This window comes from Terrapene carolina, unplaced genomic scaffold, assembly GCF_002925995.2.
Source record: "Terrapene carolina triunguis isolate 2854851 unplaced genomic scaffold, T_m_triunguis-2.0 Scaffold192, whole genome shotgun sequence".
Taxonomy (NCBI): Eukaryota; Metazoa; Chordata; order Testudines; family Emydidae; genus Terrapene; species Terrapene triunguis.
Genome location: NW_020664543.1, coordinates 14,948,589 through 14,960,856, shown reverse-complemented (window position 1 = coordinate 14,960,856; position 12,268 = coordinate 14,948,589). Strand labels below are relative to the sequence as shown.

The following is a 12,268-nucleotide window of genomic DNA, read 5'->3' as shown; positions in this document are numbered from 1 at the left end:
CGTTCTTATAATAAAAAGGGAATAGGGGGCCCCATTGAGCTGCTCGGGGCCCTAAGCAATTGCTTAGTCTGCTTATGCCTCTGGCCATGGCAGCATATGTATAGCTGGGCATGGGAGGGCAAATCTCTCACTGCTGCAGCTCCGCTAGTAATAGCCACCTTGGGAGCCCTAGTGTGAATAAGGCTCCTGTAGCCAACAGCTTGTAGACTCAATCTGAGCAAGTTAAACAAACCAGTGGCCACAGGAGCCTCATCCAGACTAGGGCTCCCAATGTTGCTAGCTCCAGCAGAGCTGCACTGGTGTTAGCAATGGTGGGATGCTACTGCCAAAATCCCTAGGGATGGCCACAGTCTCTGTGGTCATCAGCAGGGATTGAACCTGGGACCTTCAGCTAAGCTGAAGGAAAAACTAGAAGAGGGAAGCTGTTACAGTAGTCGCTGGATCCAGCAACTAGACAAAAGCATCTGCACAAAAGGCCTGATTCAAAACCTACTGAAATCAAGGGGAGCCTTTCCCATTTACTGCAACGGCTTTTGGACCAGGTCGTAAGCCAGCGTTTTACCTGAGGATCCATGAACTTTGGTGGTTCGGAGCTGGATGCAGAACCAAACATCACAGCTGGGTCTTATCACTAGCATGGGCTAAACACTCTCCAGCCTGGTTGGAAGTGAAGATGTTCTCAACATTGTGGCTCAGCTGGGCCAGGCAGTGCTTGGATATGTAAGTGCTGAGTATCATTATAGCGCTACACAGGGAGGGACATTTGTCAGGCTAGGGGAGATTTCAATAAACTTCTCTTGTTTCAGTCTCTGGCATCTTAATCCCTCAGAGTGTTACTGCAAGGGGAAGAGGGAGGTTTGATTAGGGTTACAGACTCTGAAGTGAAGTCCTTTTCAGTCTCTCTCTCATTAGAAGAGATGAGCCCAATGGCACAGCTCAGGTCTCAGTCCAAGCTTTTCCGACACTCAGTGGTGTTTGCATCAGGCCCACTTTTTCTCCTCAGGTGGAAATCGTTAACAAATAAAACATGGCATATGGCACCTACAGCAACAATATCAGAGTGCCATACAAGTACCCCTGTGCTGGATGTATCATACACTTCACCCTGCACCAGTCCTACTCCAGAGATGATCTTTGGCCAAGTGAAATGGTCCTGGGAGCCCAGAGCAACACAGGACTCTGCAGGTTAAGAATAATGAACAGACCTAGTTGTGAAGAAACAAGCATACATACGGGGCATTTTTGGAGAGCGTCCCCTGCTGGTACTGGGTCACCACATCTTCCAAGTAGAGATTGAGGGGCTTGAAAGGATTCACAGAGACCAAGATTTGCCCAATGTAGGTCTAGGAGGGGGAAAATAAAGTTTGGTTTTATTATATCCACTGGATGATTAGAGATTTCTGGATGGGATCTGGAATTAACTGGGAAGGCCTTGAATATATATTGCATAACCAAAACAAAAATTAAATCAGCTTTAAAGCAACATTTAAGAATCTGATTTAAACTTCTGGAAGCCAAAATCATTCTGGGCAGAGCTGAGCTTGACTGTTTTGATTCGCAAAGGGGCTTAGTTAATTTGGGGGGCATGTTCTTCATATTCACACACTTCCTCTGAGCTCCATTTCAGTACCAAAGTGAAACTTGGCCAAAGCCAACATGTTCTGCATAGTTTGAGGCCAAAACCATAAATCTTATTTGGCATTCTAGGGATGAGAAGGATGGGTGTTCCCTTCTAACTTAGCCAAGCCTGAAACTGGAGCCAGGTGTTCAAAGAACACTCAAAATCAAGGGAAACTGAAGGCTTTCCAGGCTGCATCACAAACATTTCACACTGCCCCAGTTCTGGGTTCAAGGCAATGATCATCCTCTCTCACCCCATTATGCCTGGCCATTCAAAGGGTCTTAGAGCAGTGGGTAAATGCCTGTGCCAAATAGATTACAATACCAAAGCACAGTGGGGTGAGATTCCAGAGTTAAGGAGTGCCTACTCTGCAAACATTCTTGGATTCCACACTTCTTCTCTGTCCACTTATTGGCTTCATTTACCACTGAGATGGTTTCTCTGGCTTCAGCCTTCCAGACTCCCCACTAGGGGACCAGCAAATCCAGATGGCTTCTGCCTCTGCAGCAGCTATAAAGATTCTGCTATCAGAGCCCTCAGTTGTGCTGCTGATAGGCAAAGCAGAGCAGACTCCAGGTCACTCTCCTTCCTGTAGCTGCACTGGCTGTGCTAGGCTAACAAGAGTAAGGTCTTATCTTTGCCAGAAAAGCGAACTGATAGGTCTTGTGTGAAAGACATATAAGGAGCAGATCTGTTGTGCCAGTTTTACCTAGTCACTTATCTAACCACAACCACATTCGCTCTATGCTCCCCTGTCTGGATTGCATACAGCAGAAACACATACACACACCCTCTGGTTTTCTATTGGGTGTGCATAGAGTGATGGCAATTGGTACAGGGGTTAACAACGACCATGCAGCTATGTGGGAGCTGCTGTGATAGGATCCATTACCTAGGTGCATTTGGTGCCTCAGTTGTATCCTGCACTGGCTGTGGGGAGAGAGACAGTCTAGTGCTGACTTTGAGACTGGCCATGCTGACCATAGTGGGAGCAGGTAACAACTGTTTTGTGAGGTTTGGGGAGGGGGATCTGGGGCTACACGAGGAACGAGAGAGGGGTCCCATGCTGGACAGATACAGCAGGTGAAACCCCGGTGACGCCAACATCTCATCATTACTGGGAAACGTTGGGACCCTGGGGACTGTACTCCGCTAGGGCTGGATGGGGCAAGGGAAACCCCACCCTCGGATTCCTTGTCCCACATGAATAAGAATTAAAAAACCTAGCAGCCATACGTAAATGAAATTGCGATGGAATCTCTTCTTCAGACACAGAAGGACTGAGCTCTCACAGACCTCCCTAGAAACACAAGACGCGAGCCGTCAGCCAACTTCATCCAAGGACCTCACTCATGTATTATAGTCTGTTGGTCGTCTGAGGGATGCTGCAAGATGGGGAACAGATGCAGCATCCATTGATTTTATACGGTAGGCCCAGAATATGGCAGGCACAAGCAGGGCCAGCCCAAGCTGCTTTGTTACCCACGATGGAAAATGTTTTCAGCCACCCTGAACAGACGAGCAAACAAAGAAAAAAAACCCCACCCCCATTTGGTGCCCCCAGAAGTTGGCGCCCAGGGTGACTGCCCTCATCGCCCGCCCCTGCAGTCAGGATTGTCCGGTGGGTGGGTGTATAAGAGAGAGAGGGAGAGAACACTGCCGGGATGGACTGTGACCTATCCATGTCTGCGCGATTGGGCTAGCCCCTGCTGTCTGCAACCTAGAGGATATCAGCTACGCAACCATGTGGATTTCATCAGTTATTACTGGTTTTAGCAATGCTAAAGCTTGCCAGGGCCTGTGTGCAGAACTCCCATGGGCGTTCCTGTGTCAGCTAGGGTAACGATCCCAGTGATACAAGACATGTTAGAGAGCCTGAGCCTGCTGCAGCTGGTCAATGGGAGGTTTGCCACTGATTTCAGTGCGAGTAGGATCAGGCCATTAGATAGATGCTCTGTGTCTCGTCCCACGGATTCTCCTTTTCCACCACATACATCACAACAGAACAGTGCGCTCTTTGTTTCTGGCTATTTTACCAGATAGTGGCCTAGTAGTTAGAACAAGGACTCTATTCCACCTCTACCATTTGCTCTCAGCCTGGTATTAAGAAAGTTACTTCAGCTCTCTGGGCCTCTGTTTCCTAATCTGTAAAATTCACTGATCCTTGAAAACCCATTTCAGGACAGGGCGCGTCTTACAGTGTAGAAGGGGTTCCCTGTCTGCACCTCCAAGGGGGTCGGATAGCCATTACAAACCTCTCTTTCTCTGGTGTTCCTCCCTGGAGATAGAGCGAGCAATGTGTACTCTGCCTATGCACAGAGGAGTTTGGGGAGGGACTGCACAATAATGCCATGATTCCCCTTACACCAGCGCAATTCCCCACCCACTCCAGTGCAGGCGTGGGCCTAAATAGGACAATTCAGCCCTTCCTCTGGTTTAAAGGGCCATCAGTCCCTCACGGTCATGAGCATCGAAGCCACTCCATTTTTCAGAGCTATAGCTGATGTTCTACTGTTCACCTTCTCCTGAGCCAACTACGGTGACCAGACAGCAAGTGTGAAAAATCGGGACAGGGGGCGGGGGGTAATAGGAGCCTATATAAGAAAAAGACCCAAAAATCGGGACTGTCCCTATAAAATCGGGACATCTGGTCACCCTAGAGCCAACAGTGTCTTTGATGGGTAATAAATAAGCCCCAGCCACTTCCTGCTATCCACAGAACATCACTGACATACTTACTCCAGTCTGGACAGATCTTCAACCTCCTCAAGCTTCACTGAGTGGTTTTCATCCAGGTACACCTGAAATGTATGGGAGAAATGGCTATGAATTGCGTGCAGGTTGACAGCACCCTAAAGCTTACGTGCCTATTGCAGAATATACCTGTTTCCATGTCATGTCCACCTCAAGGATATCCTCAGTGACATCTTCTGCCTCCCACCTTTCTCTCAATGTCTTCGGCCTGTGGGTCTTGACCAGATCCTGGTCCTTATACATGGCCCATTTGCTGAGGTTCTCAATGGTGAGTCGCGGGAGCAGCATTTCAGAGTTCAGCCATGCCGTAGGATCACACCCTAGAGTTCGCCGCTGAGTCCAGTGCACCTGGGCTGGGGCTTCAGACCCAGCATGTTGGATGAGATTTGCAGCCTCTTTGTCAACATCTCCCTCAAAGTAAGAAGCCATCAGATCCTCTGAGCCCTCTCCTTCCTCCTTTGGAAGGAAGTCCTGCTCATACCGATAGTTTCCAGCTGCCTCCGGGAAGAGTGGAGGTTTAGTGGCCTGGTATGGTGACTGCCCTCTTTGCCCCTTTGCGAGGAACTGAGATTTGGATACATCTTTCCCTTCAGACGTCTTTATCCCTTGGGATGAGGAGCTCAAAAGCCTAGTCACTCTGTACTGAGTTGCAAGGCATTTTGCTTGACTCAGATCACCTGGCATTGACGGATTAATTTCATCGTTGTGGGGAAGCCCTTGACTGGTCCTCTGACAGGTTTGCTCCTTCGAGAGGTCATGTTTGAACTTGCAGCCCGGCTGCACAGACATCACTGCTTTCCTGCTAGGTACATCTATTGACTGTGGCTGTGATTCACTATTCCCGGAAGAAACACCTCTTGTCTTCACCATGTGATGGACCCTGGGGAACACGATGGCGAATTTGGCATCAGTGACACTGTTCTTCTCCTTAGCCGGTCCGTCCAGATTTAGCAATTGCAGAGAGGAGCTAGCTTCATTAAGGGGAGAATCGCATGAAGCCAACTGGGCTTCTTCCAGCTCCTCTGCCACCTCAGTAAGGGGATGATCACATTCTAGCAATGGCTGAGAAGAGCTTTCGCTACTCAACTCCCTCTTTCTCTGTTCTCCCGCTGGGCCAGGGGAGGCTCTGACCTGTCTATTGATTAGTCCAGTGGTGCTAACAATCCTGATCGCCATTCTTCTTCTGAATCCAAATGACTTGCTGCTCCTCTTCCCAAACTTCTTCAGGAGCCAGCCTGAGATACCAACTGCACGCATCACACTCAAAAAACGATCTTTCAGGCTTGCTTTCTTGGGAGGCTTTTGGCTGAGCCAGCCGGTTACTTTTCTAAATGCCGAAAGGGTGAAGCCCTTTTGCTTCAGCACTCGCTCTTTTTCAGCAGGTGCCTCTTCAACCACTTTCTCCTCCGCTATCTCTTCTCTTACTACTAGAGTCTGACACGAAGCGTGTTTGACGTTTCCAATTACTTTCCCAATCTTCTCTCTCTTGTCAAGATGCTGCTTATCAACAGATAGATTTTTAGTGCTAGAGGAGGAGCTTGAAACACTGGAGAGACTTAATCTTGGCTCTCCAAGATCCTTAGCTATATTGGAGTCCCTAAGTGCCTTATAGGTTTTTGTAGCACTCTTTTTAGAAGGGATCTTTTGAACCTTCTCCAGGTCAGAGCTAGTTTCTGCTGCCTTCTGGAAAGGACTCTGTTTACTTCTTGCCAACAGTTTGGCCTGGGCAACTTTATGATTGTTTTTCAGATTCAGGACAATCTGGGATTGCATAGTGCGAGGTCTGCACTTCTTTGCAAGTACAACCACTGAATCCACCCTCCTGTTGATGTCTGAAGAAGAACTAACCTGATGTACGTGTTCTAACTCTTCACCTTGCTTTATTGTCTCAGGCTTCTGGGATTTCTTTTTTGGCATTTGCTGTGTGGGCCACGCAGGGCCATCTCTCGCCATCCTGCCGTTGTCATTCATATTCCCTTCCCAGCTGTTTCGCGGAGGGCCTTTGCTCAAGCCCATGTTAAGGAGCTTTGCTTTGACAGTGCTAGGCAGCGGTTTCCTTCTTGGTCTCTCTCGCTTGTTGTCGTTGATTCCTTCAACCCCATCCTCCTGGCTTTCAGATTTAGCTTGCTCATCTTCAGACATTTCTTCACTGTTGTCTTTTTCCACCAGGTTTTCCTGTTCTTCTTCATCACTCTCGTTTTCTCCCTTCACTGGGCACTTGACTTCATCCTCTGAAGCCCCTGCACTATAATCTTCTTCAGTGCTATCACTTAGAGTAGATTTTCTTTGCTTGGAGACTTTATCCTGTTCCTTCATTTTCCCATCTGCCTCAGACTCTTCTGAGACAGTTTCTTCATCTTCAGATTCTTGCCTGTTGTCCATCATCTCCTGTTCTCTTTCACTTTCCCTGGTTGCTTTGTTACTTCCATCATGAGACTCTTGGCAGCCTTTTCCTTTGGACGGAAGCCAATTTTCCTGTGTAGTTTTTTCCTCAATAGAGAGTTCTTCTTCCAAAGAGCTTCTCCTGTCTTCGCTGATTTGGGTGTTGTCATCATCAGTCTCTCTCTTTCTTCTTGCTTGGCTACGACTGGCTTCATCTCTAGAGCCAAAACAAGACCCATCATCTGAGCTTTCCAGGCTCTTTCCTTCCTCACTTGCACTGGAAATAGTCCTGGCTGATTTTCTAACTTGTTTCTTCTTCTGTCCATCACCATCACCCCCACACTTCACTGCCTTAGATCTGAGCTCCAGATTGCCCTGGAGCTGGGAACCTGACTTTCTGATGGTGGTTGCTTTGGAGACATGCTTCTTATTGTATTTTTTCCCAGCACTGACACGACTATCAGTCTGAGGCAACTCACGTTTTTGAGAGGAGCCCTCAGTACTTCCCACTGTGAAGGACTTTACAGACTCAGTCTCAATGGCCATTTCACTCACACTCAGGTGCTCCCTGCGCTTCCTTTTAAAAGTACGTTTCTTGCAGCCTTCAATGGCCTTTACTTCATTGCAAACACTGGCCTTGCTTCCTTGGCCTGATCTCAGATCCTGTTGCTTGGAGCCTCTTACTTTTTTCTTCTCCTTGGATATTAATTGTTCTCCATGTTTTCCACCAGAACCAACTTCTCTTTTGTCCTTGCCCTTGGAGGTTCTCTCCCTTTTGGCTTGCTTTTTGTGACCATACTCTTTGCCTCCCTTAATCCTTGCCTCCCTCTGGCTCTTTGATGTGCTCTGTACAGATGTGACTAAAGGAACTGTCTCTTTTTCAGAAGAGGGTTCTTCAGATGTAGCTTGGACATTGCTCTTTTCTTTCCTCGGTCTCCCACCTTGGACCATGGAATCCTCAGGAGGGCTCTTTTTCTCACAGCCAGCAGCTCTCTCCTTACCAGCTTTCTTTGCCCCAGCAGCTTTGTCCTGAGTCTTAGATCTGGAGGGTGCCATCACGCCAGTATTCAGAAGTGCATCATCATTTATTGAAGTTCACCTACAAAAAGAAACACACGCTGCTTCTACTGTACAACTTTGCAACTGCTGCTGCTACAAATAGACAAGTGAAGAGGCTGGATCCTGCATAACCATAATCATGTGACTTCTACAGGATTTACTCACACATCTATTAGACTGAAGAACCAGATCCATAATGCTGAGGGGCATTAGTTGTCACTGTTTAAATCACTCAGTATATCCTCTATTTGGTTTTCTCATTAATCCTCCTCAGATTTGGGACACAGACTCCTTTTCCTGAACCCCACCACTTACAAACAACTACAACAATTTTCAGCTTCAAGATCTAGTATGCCTATTCCACACATAGGCCTGATCATTGTGCATGGTTAATAAAGCTTAGAGGTAGCATCGTGTTATGGCTAAAGCAAGAAGGGCCATTTTATTTTTATTTTTCCTTCTCCATTAACCCTCTGTGCCGAATACATCGTATTAACTACATCAGAGGAATGAAAGGTGAATGGAGAACTCACCTTCCCGGGTGACCATGTACCAGAATGAGCCACACTTTGGTTTTTGGGCTGAAAATATAGGATCCACTTGGTCCTACTGTGGAGAACTACAAGGACTGAAACTGAAGCACTTGCAAAACAGAGATAAAATGTATCTGACCCAACCTCTATAAACCAAGTTGATATGAAGTGCCAGATTATCTGCCCAAAATATAGGTACAGTTTTTATGTTTTATAATTTGCTATTATTCTTCCCCCTTTTGTTCCAACATTTCTTTGTTAATGGGTAAACAGCAGCTGGGTAAATAATAGTTAAGGGTAACTAATGGCATGGGTAAATAGTAGTAACTTATGCAGCAATTTTCAGTTTTATTTTCTGCAGTGGAACAGAGACACAATATCTAATGGATCAGGCTCAAGATTTGACTTACCCCAGAACTAGAGATTAGCCTGAGCTGCAACAATTTGGATCCAGAACCAAACTTTCACAGCCAAGATTAAGTCTGTCCTGGCTGGCTCAGTTGGAGTCTTATTAGAGAGAAGGTATAAAAGGGAAATAGGTAGAAGACATAAGGTAGGGGAGGAAATTGACACACTAGCGAGCGGGGAGGAGGGGAATAGCGGATTGCTCAGATCACAGCCATGGAAGAGCTGATGCCGCCTGGTTCCCTCTCATTGTCTGGCTGGTCAGAACATCTTTCAGGAGCAGAAAAAATAAGTCCCAATGGTTGCAATATACATTCGGAAGTCCCAACATACAACAGTGAGGCCCATGGTGCCCCTTGCCACACTTGATCAAGTTGCTAAGTACTCTCCAGGAAAGCCATATCCAAAAGTGAGGGCAGCCTGGCCCCATCAAAAGTGATAAATTAAAACAAGTTTCCAATGGCCTATATGCCCAGTTCCTTTCATCTAGTACATTCAGGTTGTAAAGAATGTAAACTAATATGTGGATTTGCCCTGACTCCCCTGTCTGTTGGAGAATCTCATCTCTCCCCTTTTCAGTTATGAAGACCCTTTACTCTCCAATTCAATCTGCTGTTGCCAAACAGAGGAAAATACCACCTAGGCTCCAGACTCCAGCCCTATTAATTTCCTCCTTCCCATTTGTTTTAAGGAGGTGTTAATGGCCGAGCCTGGTTTTAATCCTCCACATGCTAAACGCTCCAAGGCAGCCAGATAAGACCAAAAACCATTCAGCTAACTAAGGACATAACTAGGAAGAACCTGGTAGAAGGGAGGAAGGGAAAATTGAGGGTGAATATCAGAGAAAATGTCTAGCAGTGAGATCTACCATGCTGTGGCATTGTCTCCAAAGAGCCCCATTGCTTGGGACATTTAAAACTAGTTTACATAAAGCAGTAGGGCATGATGTGTGCAGAACAATCCAGCAATCAGCGGATGGAGACGATCATATACATTTTTCTCTCTCTGTAATTAACTTCTCTTCTCTGCACTGGCCTCCACCAGTCAGTCTCCTCCCTCTTTGTTCTCAGAGACCATCTTTAATGGCTCAGTAGATTTGTGCAGGGGGAAGGGAAACTTCTGCTGATAAGTTTCCTGCAAACTTCTAGACAACAAAGACCTATGAGTCAGGAGTCTGGAGTTAACCCTCAGCTTCACTCAAGCCCCACAGAGCTGTTTGCTAAGAGCTTGCATTGATTGTCTGGGGAGCCTCTACATCAGTGGTTCTCAACCTATGAACCATTGTGGGCCACATTTGCAGCTGTCTGTGTGTTGTGTGGGCTGCCTCCACACAATATAGATACTACCTGTATGGCCCTGAGGATGTCACATGGGCCGCAGCTGCGTGCTGATTGGGCCCCAGGTTGAGAACCACTGCTCTGCATTAAGTGCATTGCTGGGAAATCAATGACATGAACAGCTGGTTGTTTCACTTGTCCTTAGGTCCCACATAGCAGCACTTGTTTTTGGTATTTCCACACACAAATGCACCTGACAGCCATGGCTGTACCATTGCATTCTGAGGCCTGGTCTACACTAGGCGTTTATGTTGAATTTAGCACCGTTAAATCGAATTAACCCTGCACCCGTCCACACCACGAGGCTATTTAGTTCGACATAGAGCTCTCTTTAAATCGATTTCTGTAATCCTCCCCAACGAGAGGAGTAGCGCTAAATTCGAAATGGCCATATCGAATTAGGCTAGGTGTGGATGGAAATCGACGCTAATAGCTCCGGGAGCTATCCCACAGTGCAACACTCTGTTGACGCTCTGGACAGCAGTCCGAGCTCGGATGCTCTGACCAGCCACACCCCGGGAAAATTTGAATTCCTTTTCCTGTCTGGGCAGTTTGAATCGCAGTTTCTGTTTGGACACCATGGCGAGCTCAGCAGCAGTGGCAAAGATGCAGAGCTCTCCAGCAGAGATGGCCGTGCAATCCCAGACTAGAAAGAGGGCCCCAGCATGGACTGATCGGGAAGTCTTGGATCTCATCGCAGTGTGGGGAGATGAGTCCGTGCTTGCCGAGCTGCGCTCCAAAAGACGGAATGCAAAGATCTACGAGAAGATCTCTAAAGCCATGGCAGAGAGAGGATACAGCCGAGATGCAACGCAGTGCCGCGTGAAAATCAAGGAGCTGAGACAAGGCTACCAAAAAACCAAAGAGGCAAACGGACGCTCCGGATCCCAGCCCCACACATCCCGTTTCTACGAGGCACTGCATTCCATCCTAGGTGCGGCCGCCACCACTACCCCACCACTGACCGTGGACTCTGAGGATGGGATATTGTCCGCGGCCGGTTCCTCCGACATGTTAGCGGACGGGGAAGATGAAGAAGGAGATGAGGAGGACGAGGCAGTCGACAGCGCTGGCACCGCTGATTTCCCCGACAGCCAGGAGCTCTTCATCACCCTCACAGAGATCCCCTACGAACCATCCCCCACCGTTACCCCAGACACAGATTCAGGGGAAGGATCAAGCAGTAAGTGTTTTAAATATCTTAACATTTATTTATAACAGAACTTGCATATTTTAAATATTAACAATAGCTAAAGTGCTTTCAAGTATGTAAACTTTTATTTATAACAGAACAGGAAGATTTGAAATATTAACAATGGGTAAAGTGCTTCTAAACATGTAAACAGGAAAGTGCAACAAAAAGGGGAATCTGAACAAAGGGTTTCATGATTACTGTGTCTTTGGCCGCTTCAATGTATAGTCCGAACCATTTTAAGAAAATTCAACAATGTCCGCTTCACGATTACACTGCCCAAGACGCTCCACTCTTTTGTCCCTCCAAGGGCACCTAACCCAAAAACTGGTCGATGTGTCCGGGGATAGAGGCGAGATCCCCCGGGGAGAACTCCTCATAGGCCTCCTGCAGGTGTCTTTCCAGCCTAATTATCAGGTTCTTTGGCAGGGAGAGCTTATTAGGCCCCCCGTGGTATGACACGTTTCCCTGCCACAACGCCAGCAGGTATTCGGGGATCATGGCCTTGCACAGCATAGCAGCAAATGGCCCCGGTTTCTGCAGGCTGTCCCGCAGCATCCTCTCCTTCTGGCTCTCCGAGACCCTCAGGAGGGTGATGTCTGGCATGACGCCCTGCTTTGAATTAGGTAGGGGACAGTTAGTATTGGGACTGCTTGCCCGTTCCTTTACAGAACTGCAACCGCCGGTTTACAGCCACGCGGTTTACAGCCGCGAGGGGCTGGGACAGGGGCAGAGTTCATGCTTGCAGGATTGCTGCCAGCAGAGACTCGCATTGCTTTCTATGTGAAAGGAGGCCAGTGCCACTCTTAAAGTTTTAAGCAGCCACAAGTCTACGGCTTACCATGTTTGCCAGCTAGACAAAGTCCGGTGTCCTGCCCCGCTCCTCAGCTCGCCACAGCAAGACCGCAGGCACTGTAGGCGAGGGCCGAAAATTCGACCTTGTCCTCAGTGCGCGTGTGATAGGTGCTCTGCATGGTCTTGTTCA

The 12,268-nt window shown here is 47.7% G+C and overlaps 1 protein-coding gene across 1 annotated transcript in view; it reads right to left on the bottom strand.

Moving 5' to 3' along the window:
• Nucleotides 1–7,813, bottom strand: part of MYO15B (myosin XVB) — a 91,505-nt gene extending 83,692 nt beyond the window's left edge. The window contains exons 1-4 of the mRNA XM_029912172.1: nucleotides 4,505–7,813; nucleotides 4,361–4,422; nucleotides 2,858–2,921; nucleotides 1,234–1,343 (exon numbers count right to left, since the gene is read on the bottom strand). Of these exons, the coding sequence (XP_029768032.1) occupies nucleotides 1,234–1,343; nucleotides 2,858–2,921; nucleotides 4,361–4,422; nucleotides 4,505–7,813 (3,545 nt within the window). The remainder of the gene's footprint in view (nucleotides 1–1,233; nucleotides 1,344–2,857; nucleotides 2,922–4,360; nucleotides 4,423–4,504) is intronic.
• Between the last annotated feature and the right edge of the window lie 4,455 nt (nucleotides 7,814–12,268).